The 26,743-nt window shown below is 37.3% G+C and overlaps 2 protein-coding genes across 19 annotated transcripts in view; both read right to left on the reverse strand.

Moving 5' to 3' along the window:
- Hmgs (hydroxymethylglutaryl-CoA synthase) overlaps positions 1-709 on the reverse strand; it is a 2,275-nt gene extending 1,566 nt beyond the window's left edge. The window contains exon 1 of one of the 3 annotated variants that reach the window (XM_077422560.1): positions 375-709. The gene's annotated coding sequence lies outside the window, so the exon portion shown is untranslated. Of the gene's footprint in view, positions 1-256 lie in introns of all 3 variants that reach the window. The other 2 variants (XM_077422557.1, XM_077422558.1) reach the window with 2 other exon arrangements.
- Positions 710-11,459: 10,750 nt separating this feature from the next.
- Positions 11,460-26,743, reverse strand: part of Pnut (septin 7-like protein pnut) — a 118,681-nt gene continuing 103,397 nt past the window's right edge. For 13 of the 16 annotated variants that reach the window (XM_077422606.1, XM_077422602.1, XM_077422594.1 and 10 more), the window contains 6 exons: positions 26,509-26,698; positions 25,964-26,129; positions 25,074-25,115; positions 23,335-23,470; positions 22,873-23,036; positions 17,436-21,474 (listed from right to left, as the gene is read on the reverse strand). In XM_077422606.1, coding sequence (XP_077278732.1) covers positions 21,315-21,474; positions 22,873-23,036; positions 23,335-23,470; positions 25,074-25,115; positions 25,964-26,129; positions 26,509-26,698 — 858 coding nt within the window. In that variant the 3' untranslated portion in view covers positions 17,436-21,314. Of the gene's footprint in view, positions 16,645-17,435; positions 21,475-22,872; positions 23,037-23,334; positions 23,471-25,073; positions 25,116-25,963; positions 26,130-26,508; positions 26,699-26,743 lie in introns of those variants that run through there. The other 3 variants (XM_077422604.1, XM_077422605.1, XM_077422603.1) reach the window with 3 other exon arrangements.

The raw sequence follows: 26,743 nt of genomic DNA on the forward strand, positions 1-26,743 counted from the left end.
CCTGACCCTATTGAATTCACTCCAGTACAGGCAATCGCATAGCCGCACGCGACGTATGTACATACATCCGATATTCCTGGTAGATGTAATGACTTCCGTGTAACGTTTGCCGATAATAATGGTGATAATGATGGTGATAATGATGATAATGACGAATAACGAGTCGTTGATACTGAGGCAAGACACGCGCATATATATATATATATATATATATATATATATATATATATATATATATAGATATACACATACACACCCGCTCGCTCGTCCTCACCAAATGCAGGTTAGAAGTGAAACTCTGCTTGGGGCTCAGTGAAAATCCCGGTCGTCGCGTCGCTTTCGATTGCGTGCTTCGAAGCCCGCGCGTGACGCACCTCCGTCCCGGTTAAAGTCGGCCGGTCAGCGGTTCGCTCTTCGCTCGCTCGTTCACTCGCTTCTCGTCCTCGTCTGCTCCTCACGTGGTCGCTCGCGACGCCGGTCGCCAATGATGAATGAAGACTAATGAAGAGGTTCACTGCCGTCAGCCGTGGCCGTGTGGCCGAACTTTCGCAGGCGAATGCGCACGCGGCGCTTGCGCGCGCGGTATAAATGGTATAATCGGGACTATGACGGAGGAGTGGGGAAGGGGAAGAAGGACAAAGGTTTACGGTTTACTGCTGGTGGAACGGCGGAACTCGCGAACTTGGCCGACTTGGCGGACCTTGGAGTCTCGTGAGTTTTGCATGACAATCTCCCGGGGTCATTACGTCATCAGGCTTGGAGACAATACGCGGAAAACGCGAATTTGCGCGACCAAACGCGCGTCCAAATACCCACGCGTGCGAATACTCTCCAGAGAACATTAAAACTGAAGAAATTTTTCATATATAATTATATGTATATTATATTATAAATAGTGTTTACCGTAGATAATGTTTCAAAAAATTTGAGATGAAGATAAAATGAAAATCCGTAAATTCATCTTACAATTAGATGAGATAAAGATTATTTTTATTTTAAGTATTTATTTCTCCAAAAATGAAAGTTTTGCGAATGCTTCATTTAATAAACGATTTCGACAGGGTATACTTATGGTGCTAAACAGTATTGTACATACATTATTTGAATAAATTTTTATTCGATTACAAATAACGAATAATTTTTTTATTCGTTATTTTTTATTCGAAAATAAAACAAAATATATATAAAAATTTTTGTTGACAAATGATAATATTTCGTGAATGTAAAGTTATAATTTATTAATTAGTATTTTTAATGTCAAATAAATAATTAAAACTAAAGAAATTAAATAAATTTACAATCAATAAAATAAAAATTTGATTTAATAAAAACCTGTGTCATTAGTTTTAATTAATAAAATAAAGAACAACATAAAAACTAATCTTATTTATAAATAGAAAAAGAGAAATTTAATGAAAAAAGTACATAATCAACTTTAGTTTCCCAAAAGTGTAGATTTCAGACTGTTTTACTTCTAGTTGGTTTAAAAAAAAATCACTTAAAAGTAATTATTATCAAAGTTTATTTTTTATTTGATACATTTTTATTTAATAATGCTTTCAGAAGCACACACGTTTTTCAAACATACTGTCTGATAATCGATGATATTTGGCTGTATTAATCATCGTAGCAAATGAAAATAATCTTTCTACCGGAGCCGAAAAAGGAATGAATGTATTGTATTTTATAAAAACTTTCTTTATTGTAGGATATTTTTCTAGATAAGATATCTGAGAGTCTGGATCTCCTAGATAATGAAAGATCTAGAAACAAAAACGAAAATATTTGCTTTATGATCCTTATTTTCGTTTTTAATACTAATTAATAGATTAACTAATAAATTGACTAATTAATAAATTATATTACAACTTTACATTCACGAGTGAGGACTTTAATTTTTACTTTGTGCATCATTTTTCGTTATCGATTTTTTTTATTTGTTACATTCTTCGAATAAAAATGATGAATTACGAATAAATTATTCGTGATTATTTTATTTGAATAACGAATAATCGAATTATTCGTTATTCACGAATAACGAATACATTTATTTTATTCGTTATTTTTTATTCGTTATATTCATAATAAATTTTGCCCAACACTGGTGCTAAACTAAAAAGACGCTCTAATTGACACCATCAATGGCATGCAGGAATGTATTATATTTAGGAAAAATATTTTTAACATTTGAAAAATTTATAAGAGATTGGAGTTTCTTCGATTTAGATTCCAAATACAAAAAAGTGCTTCGATGTTACCACTATATAATTGTTTACTTATTATTCTCTTTTTTTCTCAATATTACAGAAGAAATGTTCCTTTCCGCTAGACTACTAGAAGTCGATCTGTTTTCGAGTGTCCAAATAAGATAAAAATGATTCTATTTCTTTATGTGGATGATCATCTTATATAGATAACTTTATCTAAATACCGACAAACATTATATATAAAATATGTCTACGTATATACCGTGCGTACCAAAAGTTCTGGAACGGCTAATTATCTTAGAAAGTATTAGTTTATTGGAAAAATGTTTCAGATAAAAGTTGGATGGTTTAAAGGCCAATAGACGATCTTATTAGATTTTGAGTCCGTGTTGGGCCTAGTAGGGCCCAAGTTACATTTTTTAAACAGAAATCCCCATTTTTTATTATATCATCTTTTTCTATTAATTAATTTGAATAACTTTTGTCTGAAACATTTTTTTTATTTATAGAAAGGGACAATACAATAAAAAACGAGGGTTTTCATTTAAAAAATTTGACTTGGGCTCTACTGAGTTCAGCATGAGCCCCGGACTCAAAATCTAATAAGATCGTCTATTCAAGTCTATTGGCCCTCTTTGAACGTTATAACTTTTATCTAAAACATTTTTTGAATAAACCAATACTTTCTGAAACAATTGGCCGTTTTAGAACTTTTTGTACGCATGGTATGTGTTTTCTTTCTCTTGTATATACAAGCGAAAGAATTAAAAAATAATTAAAAAAATAATTTTTGCATTGTTTTTTTACAAAATTGAAGTTTTAGAATGAAAAAAATTTACCATAAAAGTCATAAATATATAAATGTAATAATCGTAAATAAAATATGAATAAATTAATAATATGGAAACTAAAGTTAAAAAACAAAAAGAAGACTACAAAAAAGTAGCCTGTGTTAATTGGTTGACAAATTTTTGAACTTTTGCCTTCTTAATTTTATATCGTTGAGACATTGAATAATGTAAAAACATCAGGCTGCTAGAGATTAAGTATAATTGATAGGAAATATTTTGATGGGCTATATATGTTATATCTAGATTAATAATATATCATGAATCTTAATCGATAAATACATATTACAGTTGATAATGTAAACTAACTGTTGTGTGTATACATACATATATACATAAAAAAATATCTTATAAAAGGAGACTTTCAGATGTCTTTTCAGAAAGTCTCGAAGTCTTTTAAGACATTTTAATTTTTGGTAAAGTCTTAAAGATATTTTTAAAAAGATGTTTTTTAAAGACATCTTTTAGACACGCGCGTTATCTGGATCAGTCCCGCTCTCGCGATGGACCGATTAGACTGGATCAGCGGGTCACGGGGTCGCGATGAATAATATATACGACGAAGCGTCGTTTTGTTCAAGCGACCCCCACAAGCATGCCTCGGATGAGTATGACACGAAGCGTTGCTCGAAATATATTGATTTCTTTCTTTTTTGGTAACGCGATCCTTGGGACGGGGGTATTCGCGGCGAGTAAGGATCTCATGCTCGCATGTATGTACACGCGCGCGGCCACCGAGGAACGGCCGTGAACGTCGCCCTCGACGATGTAAAGAATCGCGTCTCTGGTGATGCAATCCCTAGCGTTGAAAAAAACTATATTTTTATTTTTTAGCGACGAATTTATCGACGGGCGAAATGTAAAACTTTTTTCCCCTTTTCTCGATGATGATCTTCCTTTCATAACTGTTTTTTTTCTTGTAATAAATCGGGGAGAAGGGGATATAAAAAGAAAAAAAAAGGAAGAAATTAATTTTGCACGTGCGTTAAATTACTTTTGCTCCTACCACGTCGCCGAGATAACGACCGTATATGTCGCAAGCACAAAGATTAAAAGTTACGTACGACGTCCAAGTGGCATAATTACTCGATTATCGACGCGTTAGGCGTATATTATTTTCATTCTTTTCTTTTTTAATTTATTTAAGCAGTCCCGAGTTTTCGCGTGTTTCTCGAGTTTATTCCTTGCGCTAGTGAACTTTCTTCAGTGTCATCTTTCTTCTTCATCGATTCTCTCTCGGACTGACAATTGATTACATGCCTATAACGATCTATTACATTGCATTTACTGATGAATCGCGCGTAACAAAACAAACAGAATAGCGTATGTGAATGCATGAATTAATAATGAAATGATACATATGCGAACGAATGCATATTCGAATGCAGCATGAGCTTCTAAGCAAATCTCGCGATAAGCAAATTAGCTGCTCGACAACACGTTCGCGAAATCGAAAGAAAAGAAGGCCGCACAAAACCGACAGGATGATCGACAACAGACCTCGGACTTCGAAATTAGATATGTTCGTCTAATTCCTGATTGTCTGCGCCTGAAATTTTCCGAATTCCGATCATATCCGACTACTTTTTATCTTACAAGTAACTTTTGTGACCTCCGTATTCCTTTTCTTTTCCATTCATATTCACGTCGCGCATTCACTAAATTTTCGGTAAAAAGAAGATGATATAGGGGCGACCGGGGCGAAGTCGTCACTACAGTTATCTCGAAACCTGTATGTTATGTGAACTCGCTATTAATATAGTAAACGCTACTTATGGTGTCTATATGACTAACAGAGTTTAGTGATATTATGTGCCATGTTGTGATTTTTATTAAGGCAAACGTGTTTTTGGAGATCAAAAGTGAAAATTTTTGCGCATCGAAAATTTTTAATATTTTAAATATTATTTTTTCTCCGAATCTCGAGATAAGTGATTCTGAAGAGTGATGCATGATGAACACGAATCCAGTGAGTTTTTTTTTTATTTTCGTTGATTTCTAATATTTTATGAGCGATCAAACTTAAAATCTGTGTCCGGGGCGAAGTCGTCACTAAGCCACCGGGGCAGACTCGTCACTGCGACGATTTTATCTCGATGGTTTTACTCTATTTTTCGTTGCAAATGCGTCATTGTATTTCTCAATTGCAAAGAAAACGTTACGTACGTATCATCACAAAACGACTCCCGTCGAAAAGGATGAGTAACTCAGGATTCTCAGGAAGGCAGTTCTTGCAGTAAAAAAAATTAATACAAAAGTAATTGCAAAACAATTTGGAGTCCCGAAAACAACGTTGAACGACTGGCTGCATGAAGAAGAATACTGATGAAATAGCACATTTGGATGACATGCCCGTAAGATATAAAAGCTTCAAAAATCAAAGGGCGAAAATTAAAGTCAAGGAAGCAGCAGTAGTCAAATTCCGCCGAGGATTTGGATAATATGTGTTGCGTGTGCTCAGAGATGACAAAGAACAGAGTTGACGAAAAACAGTGCATTTCGTGCGAGCATACAAGTGCGTGCCTTTTTCTTGTAATTATGTTTTTAATTAATAAATGTTTCCATTTTTCTATTAAAAAATAATTAATAAAATGTATCCTATTATTTTTCATGATCGGAATTACGTATTTTCATTTAAAATCCAGTCCAAGAATGGAGTGACGACTCTGTCTCGGGGGTGTGACAACTCCGCCCCGGCAATTTTGACATTTCAATTTTTGCACCTTTATCGTTTTTACTCTAAACCGGTTGAACAAAGCAACGTAGACCAAAAATGCCCGTATAAATTTTGTAGCCAACGGTTCACTCTTTATAACACTACACCACATTTTACTAAAATTATTTGTTTTGTTGTTAAAAATCGGCACTGAAAAAATAGTGACGACGAATTCGCCCCGGTCTCCCCTACTTATTCGCAGAGCGTATTTCAAATCCCCGATTAGAAAAATTGCGCAAATAATTATACAATATATAATTGCATCGTTCAATTAAGAAAATTGTCACAGTTATTTCGACATTTAGAAGCAAAATCACTCCAGCATCGTCGATATACATAACAGTTTGTATGTACATATATAACATCGTTCATCATATTTTACGTACGAGAAAGGATACTATCGACGATCAGGCAAACACAGAGATATGCTACGTAACACGAAGTAACATAATAAAACTCAAATACCTATATTTTTTAATTATTTCACAATTTTTTCCTAAATTTAATTTTGCAAATATTCCGCTAAGAATGAGTCCTCATAACGCTATTGTCTTGCTGAAATATTGTTTAGAAATACATTGTTCAAATATTTATCAATATTTGCACAAAGGTCTAAAGGAGGAGGGCCCCTAAGGCCGGTTTTTGGCACCCTCTGAAATTGATCTGAAAATATCAAAAACGTTATATTTTTGTAAAAACTATTGAAATAAAGTGATTTTTTAATTTAAACGGACATACTCTTTCGTGCATGTTTATACTATAATTCTAATTAATTCCATTTTTACCACTAACGCGCTCTTATGTCACCTATATATCATTTCCTTACATTTGTGTGTGCGTGCGTGCGTGCACGCGCGCACGCACGCTCAAAACTACAAAGACACTATATTTGTACAGATATTTGGCAATATACGTTTTTAAACAAAATCACTGCTCTCTACGAGATCATTTTTTTAATAGTGTTTCGTAGTTCTCGAGCGCGCACGCACACACCCCAGGTAGCAAGCATTGCACTCGTCATTTTGACGTCAATATTTGGTCATAATTGGTCAGTAACGTCATTCGTCGATTAAGTGACGTATATTTAACATTATATAGACATTATATAGACGTTTAATTGACTACCCAGGTAGCAGACAGTCGTCATAATGACGTGATTCTTACGTCATTTTATGACGCATATGTTACGTCATTTATTCCTAAAGTTTAACGTAAAAATGACATATTTTTCACAGTATTTTTCACAGGAATATTCCTACATTTATAAAGTGTTTCGTAATTTTTTATGATTGACGTGGTGAATTTATGGTATAAGTGGATCTAGTTGCGTGTAATTATAGTTTTATGACAACTACTTCATGCAGTGTTATAACTATCAAGAAGATATTATTACAAGATTTTTGAACACTTTAAAGATGTACCTGTTATAGACAAGTACAGTTAATAAGGAAGCATCAGGGTGAGAAGATCGTCACTGTCCACTGGATCATCGAAGTCAAGCGACTCCGACGCGGTACTGTACTAGGATGGGTGGGTGACCGCCTTGAGAGAGCGGCTATATGCACATGGCATGTAACGAAACAGTTAAAAAAGCTTTTTTTTCTTAAATAAAGAAAAAGAACATATTTTTATAAACGTTTATTAAGTAGACATTTTAAAATTTTAATTTCATAAAAAACATTTCTAGAAACCGGTATGTCGTACATTGGACCTATTTTTGCCGTCAATAAAACGTCAGGAAATGACGTCTTTGGAATGTGACTTAGGACCGTGTAAAATACGTCATTTTTACGTTAAACTCTAGGAATAGATGACGTAACATACGTCATAAAATGACGTAAAAATCACGTCATTATGACGACTGTCTGCTACCTGGGACGCGCACACGCACGCATACGCACACACACACCACACACAAATGTAAGGAGATGCTATGTAGGTGACATAAGAGCGCGTTAGTGGTAAAAATATGATTAATTAGAATTATAGTATAAACATGCACGAAAGTATATCCGTTTAGACTAAAATCTCTTTATTTCAAGTTCTTACAAAAATATAACGTTTCTGATATTTTCGGATTAATTTCAGAGGGTGCTAAAACCAAAAACCGGCCCTAGGGACTCTCCTCCTTTCTACTAGTATTGTTGCAAATATTGAGACATAATATTTCATCCAGATTTTGTCTCATAATGTTATAAATCTTTTCCTATCGAGAATCGGAGAGATCGAGAATAAGCGAAAATCAATATCCAAATTAGACTTCAAACTATTACTAATAATTAACCTGGTTAATAATTTAAGAATTGCAGAATCTTAAAGTAAAAAATTCTAATATTACATGATCCATCGTCCTCGATCTAAAGTTATGAGTCTCTTCTTCTTTGTGTATATATATGCGAAATAATATAAGAAATAAATAATTTCAATCTGTGTCAACAAAACAGATGTTAATACATCAAATTTTCGAGGTTTAATTCTTGAATTTCCCACTTTACTTCCTAATGTAAGAGCATATTCGACGAAAATCAATTTATGAAGGTGAAAATGAAGGCTTTGCCCTTTAAAATGTCCCCAGGAAGAATGTTATAATTTTTTTTACAGTTTTAACAGTTCATAGATCGACAATTTTTCTGCAAAAATTTAGTGAGCCTTTACCCAGAGAGTACGTATGTCTAAAATCGGGACATCTTTAAGACATCTTTAAGACAGATATGTCTAATGCCCTGTCTAGACCAGAGGATGATCCTACTTGTGGCTTATCCTAGTGAGTAGTGTACACTACTACTATAGGAGTACATTTCGTTTCACGCACGATGTGCATAATGCATCATTTATCCTTGTTGTTCACCGAATGTTAAACATGGATAAATGATGCATGCGTGAAACGGAATGCATCCTAATATGAGCCATAAGTAGGATCATATCCTCTGGTTTAGACAGGGCATAAAAGACGTCTTATATCCCGATTTTGGAAATTTCGGCGTAATTTTGCTGTTGAATGTGAATACGATCGAGTTTGTTGGAGTTTTATCGAATATTGCTTCGAACCTGGCAATTTTGCCTGGAATTTTAATTTTTAATTAAAATTACGATCCTTTTGGGTTAATTTACTTTCAGAATGTTTATCGTATTCATATCCGCTTACGGATACTAATGCAGAAAGGCAACACCCAAAAAGGTCCGTCTCTCTCTGCATTTGTGACTTTGCGGTGCGTGACTCGCTATGTTTATGTGAGTTTATTCGTTTTTATATCATCCGATAGTATAGATGTAGATTTGCCGCGAGAGACACGCGCGAGGCCGGACGTGAAGAACGCGGCGTAAAAACGAAGCTAATCACGAAAGCAAAGAATTTCGCCTGTCGACAGGAGGCACGCGCGCGCACGTGTGTATGTGTGTATGAATCACACACGCATGTAAATAAATATTTAATACCCAGGTGTTCTCTATTTTCCGTTACACACGCCGTTCCTTGGCCGTTTCCACCGCAAGCCGACGGCGACGTTGAGAAATAGTAAAAGCAGGCCGGAAGAAGGAATTCCTAGAATGCAGGCCTTCTCCGACGACGTGGGATCAGCTCATCAGATGTCTCGGCTCCTTCCCCTCCTTGCCGATTCTCGCTGTCAATGAAAATATTCCAGGCACAATCCACCTTATCCTGGCTCAAGAGAAAGTCCAACGAAGATGCGATAAATATTAATATGCGTAGCTATTCGATATGTTTATTACAGATGTCATTGACACATTATTACTTTTACAAAGAATTATAATACGAAAACAATAAACTAGCTATAATATCAAAGCGAAATTATGGATTATTTAAATGTCTGCCTCTTCGCATTTTCGTAAATCTCGTTTATTGGATAAGCGATCTGATAATCAATCTTTAATAATATCACATCGTTACCTATACAGCACAAAATATTAGGACGTTTTCAAAAAACATTTCTATAAAAATATTGCAGCAAAAAAGCTATTTATCATAATACAAAGATTTGTAAAAATCTTTCCGAGTGGTTTTAAAACAGGATGTTTTACAGGATGTAAAACATCTTGTAACAGGATGTTTATTGTGTTTTATTATTTTTTAATAGACAATTATTATTCCAACCATAGTAAACTGCGCGCTGACAAATCGTCAGCCTTGAAACACAATTCTGGTTGAAGTAGTAAATCCCCCCCTCCAATTAAATCGTTACGATTTAATTTATGATATTAAGCATCTAAAAACTGTACGTAAAGAAATTATGCGAAAAATATTAAAAAATAATAAAACGTGAACATCCTGTTACGGCTTTCCTTGCCCTATTCTTCATACTGAATTTTAATGGCGGAGCCATTTAAATATTATTTATTTACGCAGGTATGATATAATGCGTGTTCTTCATTTAATAATATAGGTACACGGAAAAAACGATATGGTTGCCACAGCCAGAAAATATTAACATTTAGCGCAGCCGCATATCTGTGGTTGTCACACCCACATTCATGGATCACTTATGGTTGGGACAACCATAGAGAATTGATACCAGCGCTGGAGCGGTGGTGCGGTAACTATATAATATAGTTAAAACACCACATCAATGTGGGTGTGACAACCACCAGATATGGCTGCGCCAAATGTTACTATTTATTTGGCTGTGGCAACCATATCGTTTTTTCCGTATTGCGATAAATATTATATACCACATGCCTCAGTGGTCGAATTCGTACATCCTTCACGGAATAAAAGGAAGTTCCAGGTTCGAATCCTGGTTGAGGTAATATTTTTCGCAATAATTTCTTTACAGTTTTTAGATGCTTAGCATCATAAATTAAATTGTAACGATTTAATTGGGGAGGGGGGGGGGATTTACTACTTCAACCAGAATTGTGTTTTAAGTCTGACGATTTGTCAGCGCGCAGTTTACTATGGTTGGAATAATAATTGTCTATTAAAAAATAATAAAACACGAACATTTTATTACGGCTTTCCTTGCCCTATTCTTCATACTGAATTTAAAAAAAAAAAAAAAAAAAAAAAAAAATATATATATATATAGAAAAGTTTAAGCAATCCTGCACGAAAAAAAATTATTTAATCTAGTCGTAAAATATGGAGAATTTACATTTTTTGCAGTGAGAGCTATATATAACACGTCACAATTTTGAGATATTTTCAGTAAAAGTTGCAAAAATGGACTATTAGTGCATTATGGCATATATTATAACTATGATATATGTGACGTATCGGAGAAGTTTAATCACAATCAGAATTATAAGTTGTTATTAGGACTTTCTGGCCCTTAAAACGCCTTACCTTTAATATCCGCTATATTAACTCTGCCATTTTTAATTTATCGATTATATCGTTGTTATTGTCATTTAGAAAATTAAGTTATATAGGATTCGAAAAATATCGAATAACAGAAATTAAGTAACGTGAAATTGTATCAGATAAGAGAATAATTTTAGTTCAAATAATTGGACTTTGCTCGCGATAATGCGTTCGACAATTAGGAAATACCGTCGGGAAATTCCTATCTTGTGATCGTGCGTCCTCTTCGTATCTATTCGGTGGACAGCTCCAAGTTCCAGACCTCTCGACCTCATTAATATCTTCACGACTTCTATAAGAAATCAATCGATCGGACTATCGTGTGGGATCAGTGGGAAGGCTCGCGGGAAAAAGCGAAACGGACGACCATCTTGGCTGTTTTATATGATTTTTATATATAATTTACTTGGATATATACTCTAAGGTGTTCGTCGCGATACAATAGTGAATCGTTATTACAACTGGTCTACGATTAGCGGCGGCAGCTTTCGTTTTCGTCTGGCACGGCAAAATATATAAATTTGTTTCGTCTATCTACGTCCCTCTCGTCACCCTTTGCTCTCGCCACCTCTCCCCCTTCTCGTCCCTCGACTCGTCCCGGAGCGAACGCAATCGCGATGATCTTACGAGTAACCATTTAAAACAAGTATTACAAGTATCGTAGAAATACACATAGTCTATCGATAACACCCAACTGGCCTCCCGCGGCCCTAAGCGAGGTCCTTCGTCCTGACTCGACGTCGTCCTTGGTGCGGTTGCAAAAAGAAACGCGAATCAGGCAGCTTTGTGCGACAATTAAGTACAATCGATCTGCCGATCCTCGCCAAGACCTACGAAGCGACGACGGATCTTCCAGGAGAAACTTACTGGAGAACACGCCGCCGATATCAGCGAGTAGAAAGTGCCAAAACTGCCCCGATTTGGAAGCGTCACACAGTAAGTAACGGAGCTTAATTCATTGAGATTTTATAGAATTGAAAATTAATCGCTGTAATCAATTTTAACATGATATTTAATTGCGATCCTATCGTTACGATGGCACAACGAGGTTCTCTTAACAATTTTAATTCCGATCGATTTTCTAAAAACTTTTCAAAGCGGACTCGTGCGCGTGCGTACGTGCAGTTTTTTCTATTATAATCGTTCGGATAGCGTACATCCATTGAGTTTAACCTGGAATACCCTGTATAATATTGTAGAACTGTTTGATCTTTTCGATTCTTTACGCTTTGCGCCTCATTTTCGCTTTGGCGACACGAAATATCTGAGAGAGACGTGAGAATCTAGTTTCCTGGTTTCTTCGAATCCCCTGTGCTCCTCTTGGGCCTTTGCAGCCTCGGGGTCTTTCAATCTCGTTCCAGATCCTCGGATTCTACGCTTAGAATGTTCAGATAGACCGGTTGCTAGAGTTCTCAGGCTTTTTCCAAATTCCGAGAGTATCCTGGCGATTCTATGCCTGACGATCCTGGTTAACAGCACGAATCTTTAAGAGACGAGCAAGGACGTAATCCAGAAGGTGACATTGTCTTCCCAGTTCTTAGACGTGTCTCAGGGCATTCTCGCATCGCTCTCAGACTAGTATCCTTGAATTCCCGTTGGCAATAAACGCGACTGTTTTCTTTCGATCATTCGACCACGCGTGTCACAGATGCGAACGGGAGATTGGGTAGTTGTATCTTGGCGAAAGAGCTAAAGCCGGCGAGCCGGCGAGCTTAATTAGAAAAATGCGTACAAAATAGGAATGTGGCGTACGTTCATTTCTCATCCCTACCGTCAATGAGATGAAGGAAACACAGCACGGTAAATAGAAAACATCATTGAGAAACTAATAGATAATCGTCGAATGACAATTTTTACTGGCCTCCGCATCGTTTCGTAGATCTGTTCCTTTTTTTTTATACTTCCAGTATACGATGTGAAACAAATATGTATATTCGCATTCCACGGAGGAGAAGAAGAAGAAGAAGAAGAAAAAGAAACAATAAGTAGTAGGAAGCGTAACTAAAAAGAACAGATCTTTAATGAGATCGAATAATATAAATTACATGTCTTCAAACAATATGTCAAATTACTAAATCTGGTCATTAAGGAAACAAGATTGACTACTTTCGGAGTTTTTGAAATCCCGTCGAGAGTATTAATTGATAAATGAACACGTTACTCCTGAAAATCCTTTAAATGCGTCTTCCCGAGGAGAATACCGTGTGCTTCATCTCACGGTAACCAAAGGGACCGCTACAGCATTACAAAATGCTCGCTTCCTCGCTCGTCTTGGCACAGAAGTAACTTAATTAGCTTATCTTCTAAACATATCGACGTATGGGGCGGATCCCAGACGGCGCGAATGTAAACATTTGTTCGTGTAAACGTCGACGGCACACCGATAAATTGCAACTGCATTTTGTGGGTATTTCCGAGCATTTATCAACACTACTTTATCAGTAGCATGCTCCAAAGAGACATCGTAACTTCAATCCGCGTATTTTTATAAACTATTTCAATTTATTCGATAACTTGCCGTAATTAAGAAATAAAGATATAATATTTCGAAGAAGACTACTACAAATAGTTTTAGAATGTCGCAGTTATAATGCTTTTCGTTTGCGTTATCGACATGTCCTCCGATTAAACTCACTCTGCATCTCTTTCTAACTGTCCCCCTAGAAAGAGACGAAGAGTGAGTTTAATCGGAGGATCACGTTAATCAGAGACTGTGATACCGGCCCATACCGTCCGAAATCGAAGCGATGCTGTAATTATACACTACCTGTTACCTAAGTAAGCACAAACTTGAAGGGGATATTCCTTAGCTTATTTTAAGAAGAAAAAGTCCTATAAACATGTATCCTAAACTGTTTCGTTTTCAAAATATAGTGTGTCAAAGTTGTGGAAATAATAAATAAATAAAAATTTCGAAAATCTGGAAAACGGTTAAAGATATTTTATTCAAATTTGGTAGGCGCACATGTGGTATTAAGAATTATTTTCTAGTACTGATAAAACATTTTTGGATCCACCAGAAACGTGCATCTTTGACACCCTGTATTTTGAAAACGAAGCAGTTTAGGACACATATTTATAGGACCTTTTCTTCTTAAACTAAGCTAAGGAATATTCCCTTCAAGTTTGTGTACTTACTTAGGTAACATTCTGTATAAAAATTTTTGTTTCAGAAGTAAAGTTTGGCACTTCGGCCACGGTAAAGAGGCCGTAAGCGATCTTGTTGCAAGATAAAAAAGGAAAAAATCGCACCGTCTCGAATCGCAGTGATCCAATCTAACTTATCATTTATATAATGATCCGTCCTTATTGTAATCGATCTCCTGCGCCTGTCGCAAGGCGTGATTTACGTGTACATATACATGAATTAGTACATTTACGTTTTCTTCCGCTTTTTATTTACACACACACACACACACACACACACACACACACACACACACGCACGCACGCACGCACGCACGCACGCACGCACGCACGCACGCACGCACGCACGCACGCACGCACGCACGCACGCACGCACGCACGCACGCACGCACGCACGCACGCACGCACGCACGCACGCACGCACGCACGCACGCACGCACGCACGCACGCACGCACGCACGCACGCACGCACGCACGCACGCACGCACGCACGCACGCACGCACGCACGCACGCACGCACGCACGCACGCACGCACGCACTCACGCTCCCACGCACGCACGCACGCACGCACGCACGCACGCACGCACGCACGCACGCACGCACGCACGCACGCACGCACGCACGCACGCACGCACGCACGCACGCACGCACGCACGCACGCACGCACGCACACACACACGCACGCACGCACACACACACACACACACGCACACACACACGCGCGCGCGCGCGCATGTATGTGTGCATATATATATATATATAATATATGGCCGCTGGTTTTGTGCGATATCATGTTCAGCCTCCCTCTGCGACAGGAGATGATATTCGATATTACCTATTAATGTAATACAAAGTACAATTATTTCAATGATTTTTTTTCCTTACAAGCTAATTTTCCTTGATTTATTTACGATTGATGCATTAGAAGTTAACTTCTGCATTAATACTCGATATTTCTGTAAAGAATTTCAAGACAATGATAGAACAAAGATATCCAAGACACTTTGTATATTACATATCAAATGAAATTATAATTTTACGACCCGTTTTTTAAGATAAACGGATAATTCAAAAATACGCATTCCAATTACATACTTGCAATATCAAGATCATAATTTAAGAACACTAGAGTAATCAATTGAACTCATTATATTTGGCGAGAGTATATTGCTATCGTTTTTTTATTTCAAAAACACGACCTGAGACGTTCTATTGTTATAGTTGCATGACATTGATACGACGAATACCCTCGAATTCTGTCCATTCATAAACTAACGTATGTGTAATCGCGATCAGCGGAGGGTGACGAACATGACGCTTTCTTACGTAGAAAGATACATAAGCTTAAACGGAACTAACTCACGTCAAGGAAAGTACGAAAGTTACGTTCTCCAATAGTTATTTGTGCAACAAGTGCTGGAAGATGAAAATTCATGGGTGCGGAGTTGACGCACGAGCCGAAGGCGAATGCGATCACCGCACCCGGGAATTTTCATCTTCACGCACGGCTTGCATACCCTATTTTATGTTGCAAGTGCGTGGAAAGTGGCTTATCACGGGCGCGTCGCGCGCGTAATGGGCCACTTTCCATGTGTTACATAAAAAATTATGCCTATATGGGTTTCTTTTTGTACAGTTGTTATCGTGAAGTAAATGGCGATCGCGGTTGAATGTTGATGAGCGTGATAAGATGATTGTGAATTCTCTCTTCTTCTTCTTTTCTCTTCGATGCCGGATAGCAAGCGCGAAAAAGCGCAGGCGGACGCCTCTTATCGTAAGAAAACGTTCTCGTTCTTTTTTTCTGTCTGTAGCTTCGTACGAATCAAGTGTCGCGAACAACAAACGAAATGCAGGCCACTCATGTGAATCTCGACATGGTCCAGGACGATGCATATCGACGAGGATATCGCAGCTAAGTCGCTACTAATCAATCTTACGTTCAAGATCTTTTAATCAGAGAATTTTTGTACTAAAAACTAGGATGTACATGGATTCTCGGTTCTGTAGATTAATGGATCAATAGCGCGGAGTGATCTCAGAGAGCGAATTATCACGAATCCTGCATGTTTCAGAGCGTCTTAGCTCTTCGCTTCCATAGATCTTCAAACCCACGGCTCTTGAGATCCTAAGCCAATATTCTTCCGATTAACGTTCAAGCATGCGATGAGATTGTCGGTTCTTTCACGGGATCAAGTATATCGCACGTGAATCAAGCCTGTCGTTGATCGAAACTACCTAATTCGTGTTCGTTGTCGGTATGTCATCAGTAAACAGCGTGGCTGAAATTGCGATAGCCACGCCGGAATCGTTCCTGCCTGCCCTATTTCTCGCTGTCTGTTTTTCTTGCCGATCGATGCAATTAGAAGAGACCCTTCTTCTTGTTCTTCTTATCTTTACCGTCGACAGCCCTGAAAGGAGAATTTTCATATCAAGATTATTGTCTGTGTCGCGTGAATCTTAGTTGCACCGATCGATGCTTTCCGATAATCAGCATATGCATGACACGGGATGTTCGGTGAAGAGAGAGGACGAAAGCGGAAGTGATCTTGATGAAGTCTGCAGCAATAAACTTTGAATTTTCGCCTTCGACTATCTCCTTTTGTGATATCAAAAAGTTAAATTCAATTAAAATAATTTAAAAATTTAAATCAATATGGTAATGTTATTGATGTATGCATTACAATTATATCAATTTTTATCAAATATTTTCGTGTTTTTTTTCACAATTACAAGAGAAATTTATGTTATTATGGACATTAAAGTATTTCAAAATAATGCGATTATAATACAATATATGCAATACAAGGCGTGTTAAAAAAAAAAAAAAAAGACCGAATTTTTTAAATAGCGCATCAAACAGCACAGATAATGCACTGTGGCTATGGAGGACACCTAGCGACCTAGCAGCAGGTTTCATTGTCACTTTGTCACTAATCCGACGAACAGCTTGTGCACGAGATCAGTTCAGCGCGTCTAGCTCGACAACTAATATTAATTTATAGAAGAACAAGGCAAATGGCAGTTTGTTGTCAAAACCTGCTGCTAGCTGCTAGGTGTCCTCCATAACCACAGTGAACTCTCTGTGCCGGTTGGTGCGCTATTTAAAAAGTTCGGTTTTTTTTTAACACGCCTTGTATGTACATACTATATTGCACCAAAAGGAAATTCATTATTCTTTACTCTTTACATCTATCTTAAATGTCGCGGGAAAAATGTCAGTTTATTTAACTTACATTGCGCTGCATGTCCTAGAAAAATACAATAAGTCGAGATCTGAAAACGTCGACAGTCTCAACGAAAAATGCCGGAGACGAGACACGACTCGTCATGTACCGTTATGCAAAATTGTTATGCGTATTGTTATCGGCCGTAATGCAAAATAAATATCTTGCGAATGAAAAATCTATTCATGCGAAAACCATGCTTCGAACCCATCCTCTGCTCGCGATCAGGGAGCGACATGCTAATCTCACGTGTGTCCAGAAATCAAGTTCCGCGTTTCCGCTTTCGTGCTTCGTTGCCTCCGACTTTTGTTTAACCCTCCCCGCGGCAGATATTAACGTTCGTCTTTCCGCGAATACAAAGAAGTCGTACGTGCCTCGTGATATTTGCACATTTTATGTAAAACTACAGATACATATGCACACCGAGAGCACGTTAACAACATATCGTCACTTTAATAAAAGTCTTTCAAAGAAAGGCCAAAAACGAGAAGTATAATTTAAAAGAATCCATACAGCTAAATCTGTCGAAAGCAGATCTTGCCAAGTATCTACTACAAATTTTGTCGGCAGAAAGACTACAAATTTGATACAGATTCTGATATGTCACATGATGTCGGCAAAACGCCAACAGAAGTGTAACAAAATCTGCTAATATAACCAGACAGTAAATTGGCAGCAGAAATCGAGCAGATTCTGCTGGAACCGTTCAGGCTCTGCGTAGTTTCTGCTGCTAATTTGCTCACATTGTCTGTCGGTAGGGTCTGTCTGCGCGATTTCTGCTGCCAATCTGCTGTCTGATTATTTTAGCAGACTGCTGGCAGAACATAAACTGAATGCGGACGCAGTTGATGTCTGCTGTCTGCTGACATGTCTGATCAAATCTGTTACCAATCTGCCGACAGGCTGCTATCATTTTGCTTACTGGGAAAGTTTTGCTTGAAAATCCGTTTGCACATTGTTTATTTATTTACGCTGCTCAATTTGTCGTGTGTGAAATATCTACTTTCTTATTAAAAAGTTAACTACCTATACAAAAAGTCGGGTTTAAAATGATGATATGCGATATGAAACGGTAAAAACATTATGCGCATTTGGCAGATTATGGTACATAATAAAAGGCGATGAGGGAAAATTGGGCATTCATTCTTCGCGGATTTTCGCGCTTTAAGAACGCATTTATACATTTATTTTCTCCCTCAAATCCCCACCGCGAGAATTTCTCTCTCTCTCTCTCTCTCTCTCTCTCTTCTCTCTCGCAGTTACAATTTTCTCTTGTTGCGTCGCAAACATTCCGATAAATTAAATAATCGCAATCAAGAGGACTGAAAACGGTTAGTAACTAGTTTTAGGTAAGCATTGCGTTTATTTGCGAGAGGTAAAAAAAGATTATCAATTACGAGAAATTAACAATATACAATTTGCGTGTGATTATTAGTAATAGGCGGTTACATCCTCTACCAAGCTGTCTCTGCTTCCTCTCTTTGGGATCGAGCCTCCGCGTCGAGAAACACAACGTTAGATAGTTGTGCGAGCGATCTAAATTACGAGCATGTACTTTTGAGCAATCGTTATTCGCAAAGTGATGAACGGGAAACGATGATGTAAGAGTAAATCGAACGGATGAGACCGACAGCTTGCTTAGAGTTTACAATCGACTTGAAACTTGACGAATCGCGCGAGTTTATGAACCGTTTGTATCAACCCTTTACCGCACGTCTTCTCTCGCGACCGGGACATTTTTTCCAGCGATTGCCATTCTAGACGTTTATGCGTATGTAAAAATAACACATTTGGATTGGCAGTCAGGAGTTTCATTTGTAATTTTCATATGTTTCCCCGCGCTTTCGACTAAAAGATCAACTTACCTTCGCCACGCCACGGTACCTCGCGAAAATCGAATATACGAAGGAACGATAAAGCCGCGTCTTTGCCAACATCAACGCTCGAAGACATACAAACAAATAGCGGCACTAACAATGATCGGAAATGAACGTGACGCGTCACACTGTCAGCGAGGAGAAAAGGAGGGTTCAATTTCACGACGCGGTAAAGGGTTAAAGTGTGCATGTTTGTATGCGCGCACGCGCGATGCGTATTGCTATGTAAAACGTGTTGGATGAGTACAAAAAACGATGCTCCTGTTCGAGGACGAGTGATACATAATTTTGCGCCTTCTTACGTACAATCTCAAGGTTTATCAAAGTCGAAGTGCCAAAAATACGTTGCTAAATATACATATTGCTAATATATATATATATATATATATATATATATATATATATATATATATATATACTTTATAAGTTGTGTGCGTATCGCCCAGACCACGATTTACTGAAAGTTCGCATTTGTGTACGCGATGCGGTGACGAAAGTAAGTGAGATTTCGCGAATAAAATATACGTGTAACGAGTCGCGCTTGAGACGTACATGTGTAATACGAGACGCGTAACGACACAACAAAGGAATCTACATTCGAGAACGAGGTGTCCGGGAAAACGAGAAAACCAGCTGGGATAAGCGCGCGTCGTGTAAGAAATTTAGGACAGAATTTATTTTGGCAACGAAACTTTTTTAACTTTCCAAGCCAAGACTCTCTCAATTTTAATCTCCGACGACAAGCTTCTTTCGACTTGCGCCAATTCCTGCTCTTTCAATTAATTTACTGTTAATCAAATGTTGCCAGGTATCGATTTCAACTTTTATCAAAGCAAGATTCGCATCATAATTTGAAATTTTAGCATGTTTCTAGAAACATGCTAAGACCTTCCTTAAAGCTTAATTTGGCAAATACATACTAAATAGCTCGATTACAGAGATACTCGCTAATTAGATATTCACACAACGTAAGAAACTGACTTTAACTTCGTCCAAGAATGCAACTGCCTGCCGTGCGATTTCCATGTTTTCCAAGACATTCCTAACCTACTTTTCTCGGCTTTAATTAGCGTTAAATGTACGTTGAAGTTGTACGCAATGTCTTCCAACAAGGGTCGTCGACATAATAATTAATTAATGCGCGAATGAGACGCGACAGCGAGTGAAGTAAACGCGATACGATCGAATATAAAATAGCGGAAAGATTTACTGCATCGTGCTTGTAAACACACGTCTCATGTCGTACGATGGCTTTATGACGGGCTCATGGACTGTTAGAAACATACAATCACTTTGGATTACGATAGGTCTCGAATGGGTTAAAGAGCGCACGCACACGCGTCTCAGGGCGAGTAAGTGCAGCTTATCGCGACAACCAATATACAGGGTATATTTACAATTTTTAGATCCATTTAACGCAAAAGTTCGAAATTGATTGAAAAAGGCCATAAATCAAAAGAAATTGATTCAAACTAAGCTTAAAAATAAAAAAATTATATATCTAGAACATAAAAGAATTAATTCGATGTCTCTGTTAAAAATTTGCAGTCTTGAAAAGATGAAGGTAAACTGGTAACAAATCAAAGATAATACTATTCAAAAGAAAGGGATTTTTTATTTCTGTTTTTAATCACTGCTGAAGTAACGTCGACGAATCGTTCAGATAGGCAACACTTACTCTTCTCGAGGATGATAAGATTTTTCTCAACCCTTATTCAGGCGATCGATGTCGCGTGTGTATATAGCGAAAACAAAAGACTTCAATTTTACTATTTTGATTTGAGCCACCGACTAATCTAAATTATTTTGATTCTCACTCTTGTTGATCTAAGAGAAGTTTTGAGTGATCCTGTCGCTGTTCAAAAAAGAGGACAATCTCGACTGGATAAGGGTTGATAAGGGTCGAGCGCGAGGAGTTTGCGCGGTGATCTCGCGGGTCTCGCAAGCGAGCGAGAGCGGTCTGGGAGACGGTCTCTATTAAGGATGCTCAGGATGCTGTATGACAAGCTGTATCTGTGCGGGGCTGTCTTGAGGTGATTTGAAACTGGTGTGACGGCGAAGGAGGCTGCTTATCCCTCGGGGCCCCCTCAACGTACCCCCGCCGCCTCCAGATCCCTCGGAGGACATCGATCCCGTCCTAGATCAGGAGGATACCCCGATACGGTATACACACAAGAGAGACAAACAAATCGGACTTTTTTGGCGAACGTATATCCGGTAGCAAGCTACGTACATCCGGATGTAAAAAATATGCGCGGACTTAAGCCTATATGACCCGCGCGATTAGGTCAACGGGACACTGAATGGTCCTCTGGAAAACGCCTCTGACGTTCTTTGTGCGACGAGTTTTCTGTTCCTTTCTGATTCCGCGGGAACGGTGCAGCAACATCAGCGGCGATTTAGTGCTGAATGTGCTCGTCGAATCTCGACCCAATTAATTAATTTAAAGAAAGATATTTCTTTGGACGCCTTTCGACGTCTTTTAAACAACAATCGCGTTGTTTGGATTCAAACAAAAAACGTTTAATATCTAATATTGCACATTTAATAATAATCCAATATCTTACTATAAGTTAAAATTACAGGAAATAGCCTCATTCAGCGCTAAATGCACGATAATTATGCGAGTAAAAGTCATAATATATACATGTGCGGTTAATATCGCGTGAATATAAATTGTAAAATAAAATTCATTCGGCGACGATAATCTTAGGGTCGAATCGATAACGATTATTATTCCATTATTAGTGCAAGCTTCGTGAAAGTGATTGGGATGTGAAGGGTCATAAATATCAAGCGTGAATGGAATGTATTGCAGTGCGACAACTATTCAATTGCACATAAAAATCTAGACACGTATTAGCGACTACGAAATAGCAAGAACGAAGTCTATATTGTACAATATGTACTTACTATCGTATCTTTCTTTTACCTATGAATTTTTCTTCGAGAACTTCTTGATAACAATATTACGATATTTTACTTAAAAAACATTTTTTAAATTAAAGTTATTTTAAAGCATTTGAAGTTATATGAAGCGTTAAGTATCGTAGGATTTGTTTTACAATCTCAATTCATCGAGCGCTTTGTTTAACGATATTAAATATATAGCTTCTGTAATGAGATCTCGCTATGACTTCGTTACGGCAAACTCGACTTCATTTTTGATAAACGATTCCGCAGCCGGAAGATGATACGGTGGCCGAACATAGTGTACAAGAAAGCTATCAAGCTGCGTCAGACTCTAATTGCGCTGTATGCTTTTTGCGTCAATCAAACCGGATATCTAAACTCCGAGAACCATACTAAATCACCAGCGGCTATATAAGCATCAAGCGATATATATGTATAACTTCGTTGATCGTTCGTATTAGCGATAAAAAATCAGAATAAAGCTAAATATAAAGACATTTCCAACAAAAAATTTCGTGCGAGAAACAACGATATACCCTCCTTGATACTATGGAGAAATAAACGTGTAAGAGTGCAAAAAACACAACAACTTTTCTCGTATTCGTCGGTATAGGCTACTTACTCTTTCGAATTCGCTTCTAAGCTGCGTCTACGTAATTCTTCAATACTGTGGCCGGTCTGTTGCTCCCAGGCAGTTTTCTCCACCTCAAACGCTCGTCTCTTTTCCTCAAGTTCGCGCACTTGCTGCTCCAACGAGCGTCGCATTTGTTCGTGCCTTCTCTGTAACTATTTTCCGAATTTCCCGTAACTCGATATTAGTGTTATTCGAACAATTACGTTTTGCCAAATAATGCATAATAACAAACACCACTAGAGATAGGACAAAAATTCGCGCCAGTTGGGAATAATTTCGTATTGGAGCAAACGAGAACATCGATCAAATAAAACTATCTTCTAAATTAGTTTTTAATTAATTAAATGATGATCAATGATAATAGTCGTACAATTTGAGCGAATTTTCACTAATATTTACTTATATAATCCTAAGATAAAAAAAGTAATATCGGTGGTATGTTTCACTTACATCCGCCTCGGAATCCTTTAACTTTTGCTTCTTTTCGCGAACTTTCATCTCGAAAACTTGCTCCATCTCCGTTTCCATCTTCTTCATCTTGTTATCGTGCTCACGTTTCTCCTCTTCCAGCTGCGCCAACGGGTTCCTAGAAAGATTCAAGTAGATTCAAACTAAAATGTATGAACTAATGAAATACTGGATACCGCACCATCGGAATACGCAATACGGATATAGAATAACGTGTGTGATTTAGGAGCGTTCGGCACATAGCTAATTGTTAATGAGCGCTACTACTATATTTAATCTCACATGAAATCTCGTTAGCTCTTTGCAGTAAAAATTTCGGAATTTCATCCTTTAAATTCTGGTGAGATAAACTTTCGGTCCTTTAAAAGACACTATAAAAACTTTAATTAACTACACAATTAATTTACTATAATTGTATTAATATAGAAATAATTATTATATATGAGCGAATTATTGAATAATAATTACATGTGATGCTGCAAAGAGATAACAGTAGGTAAATCATATTAACCGACGTGGCATCATCATGGAAAAGTCACACGTCCGGTATGACGAGGCTACGAATATTCCGAGAAATAGAGACACATATTTTCTATAAATGTATTCTTTACCGTGAGAGATAAAAAATAACAATAGAATAATTATTCTCAGTAATAGTGCGATAGAATAGACAATTCATCGGCGATAAGCTTGTAAGTGTTTTGGGATTGTAATCAGTTAAGGGCTAAATGCTGGAGCCTGGATTTGCGTCGAATTGATGTAACGCAAATTACAGATAATATTTGGTTCATTATTGTATCATGGTAATTAAAACAATGCTCCAAATACATGAGATCCGATTACATTCCGGAGGTTTGTTACAAAATTCATGCAGCATATCATTACTACATATATAGAAATATATAATTTTATATATTTATATTGCGTTCAGCGTTTATTAAATAGTATGAGAATATTCTATGTATCACCGATTCATCATTGACAATATTAATTCTTTCTTATATTTTTATTGCGATACAAATTAGGGAAGATTACCATAGTGAAATATTCAAAGCCACAATATATTTACAGGTGTTATAAAAGATATTGTAAAAGTAGCTAAATATGCTTCCTCGTTATGTAAGGGGACTACTTGTTACATGTTGTGTTATAAATACTAATGCAAAAATAAACGCACATAAATATAAGGGTGTCAAGCAAATAGTGTTACGTACAATGTGGAAAATCTAATGTACTAGTTGCTCTCTTTTTAAATAACATACAATAATTTGTATCAAGTATTACTTCGGAGAGCTCACTGGGCGTATCAAATGTAAGCGCTAAATCGATCTCTCGCAATATATAAATCAGATGCATTTTAATTTTATATTTATAGAATGCATTACAGTCATTACACAAATACAGAGTTGAGAGAAAATGCACAGCTCTTATATGTATAAGTTATAAACTGAAATAATTGAATTACTATTCCAATTTAATTATTTATCTTGATATGAAAATCAATTAAAATTACGGTCAGCGGATTTAGAGCGTACGATGTCTGTTTCATTAATTTTCTTTAACATTCTTTTATTAAATTTTTTTGGTTTTAATCTTATGATGTATTTAGCGCAGTGAGTCCTCCTAGATTGGAAGATCACGGGAAAAGTCTCGAAACTCGACAAGGCTTGTGCACACAAAACCATAATATATATCCTTTTGAGCCTTATTAAAGGACTTACCACACCGTCATGAAACTGTTCATCACTCCTGGAGGGCACAAACTGACCAATAAGAAATGCACCATTAAAATTCGCACGGGCGACACGCTGTCGAAGGGTTGGTTGGTTCGTTGGTCCCTTCCGCTCCCTCGGCAGCGTTCTCGTGTCTAATCTACGGATATAGATCTCGCTCGCGATCGAGATACGCTAAGATAGTTCGAACGCAAGAGTCACTGGGGACTTCCATAGTTTGCATGCACAACCTTTCTCTGAATTCTCTTCAGGACGATAAAAAAAAATGGAAAGACAGAAATATACCGTGTGATACAAGCATGTTTCAAACGGTTACACGCAATCGACTCGCAAGAATCACAGCGTCGTATTATTGGTAATACTGAAGCTCGAGATAAACGATCATCTCATCACGCATACACAGTCGAGTGCTTCGCCGAGATACACACTGCGTGCTCAAATCAAACTCAACGAAACAACTTTACTTATGTTTCGAATAGAAAAAGTGAGCGTCGTAACAGCGAGCGAGCCCTACTAAAGGAGATAAGTAATTGTCCCCGTCGTCTTTATCACGTCCGGCAATAACATTAATATTGCGCCACTTAGGGACAGGTGAATTAATAAATTAGACCGCATTACGCCGATATAAGACTAAACGGCTGTCATAGACACTTGTTTTTGGGGCTGTAGTTTTTATCACTTGACTCTAGCGACGAATGATCGGATTGACTCTATATATCTACATGAATAATTAGCACATTTTATTTTTTTCTTCATTAAACTATATAACGCTCGATTTATCTATTTCGACAGAAAACAAGACACATCTACTTTTCGACAAAACTATTCTAATACAGTAATCAAACGAATAATGAGAAATCCCATGAATTGATACTTACTTATTTGAGGCCTTTGTTGGTTTGCCGTCTACGCCTAGACCGGCCAAGGTGCGACACCTGAAGTTCTCGTAGTGCACGTTATTTGTCACGTCCTTCAAATCTTGCACGTGCGTTCTTACTACCATGTTTCGGAGCGCAATGAAGTCGCAATGTTCTAGATTCTCAACTTCGCACGGAAATGAAATAGAAACAAATGATAAAAAAACGATATATACAGTTTATACATATAAAGAAAGAATATACCGATCATATTTCTAAGATTCGAATGACCTTTAGATGTTTATTTATCTATTTCATTTTATTTTCTACATGCTATTTATTTTATATTAGTATAGATAGTGTAAGAGCGCGCAAAGAAACTCTTAAACTAGATATAACAGAAGTGAAATAAAGTGTAAACGTTTAAAAAAGTTAAACGTTTAAATGGAAAATTTGAAGATATAAAAACTAGCTGGACGAGCTATTCTGTAGTTAACTAAATGATAATTTTTATCCAGTAATATAAATTATCGTCCAATTATTTCGATTCAAAAATATGTATGTACCTTCTGCAATTCCCCATGGATATTTTCTTCCTCGCACTTTCTTCCCATCATGTTCGACGACTGTATTCGCTCCCACGACTGCGAATGGCACTCTGTCCCTTAATAATTTATGGAATTTGTTGTCCTCTTCCTCTTCGACCTCCGGAAACTCGTAGATTTTTATTTTGTGTTGCGCAATCTCATTCAAGATCTGGAAAGTGAGACAATAATTAAATTAATAATTTACAAAGAAAAA

The sequence above is a fragment of the Temnothorax americanus genome, unplaced genomic scaffold (assembly GCF_048541705.1).
Source record: "Temnothorax americanus isolate GAGA-0224 unplaced genomic scaffold, ASM4854170v1 Scaffold71, whole genome shotgun sequence".
NCBI classification, from domain to species: Eukaryota; Metazoa; Arthropoda; class Insecta; order Hymenoptera; family Formicidae; genus Temnothorax; species Temnothorax americanus.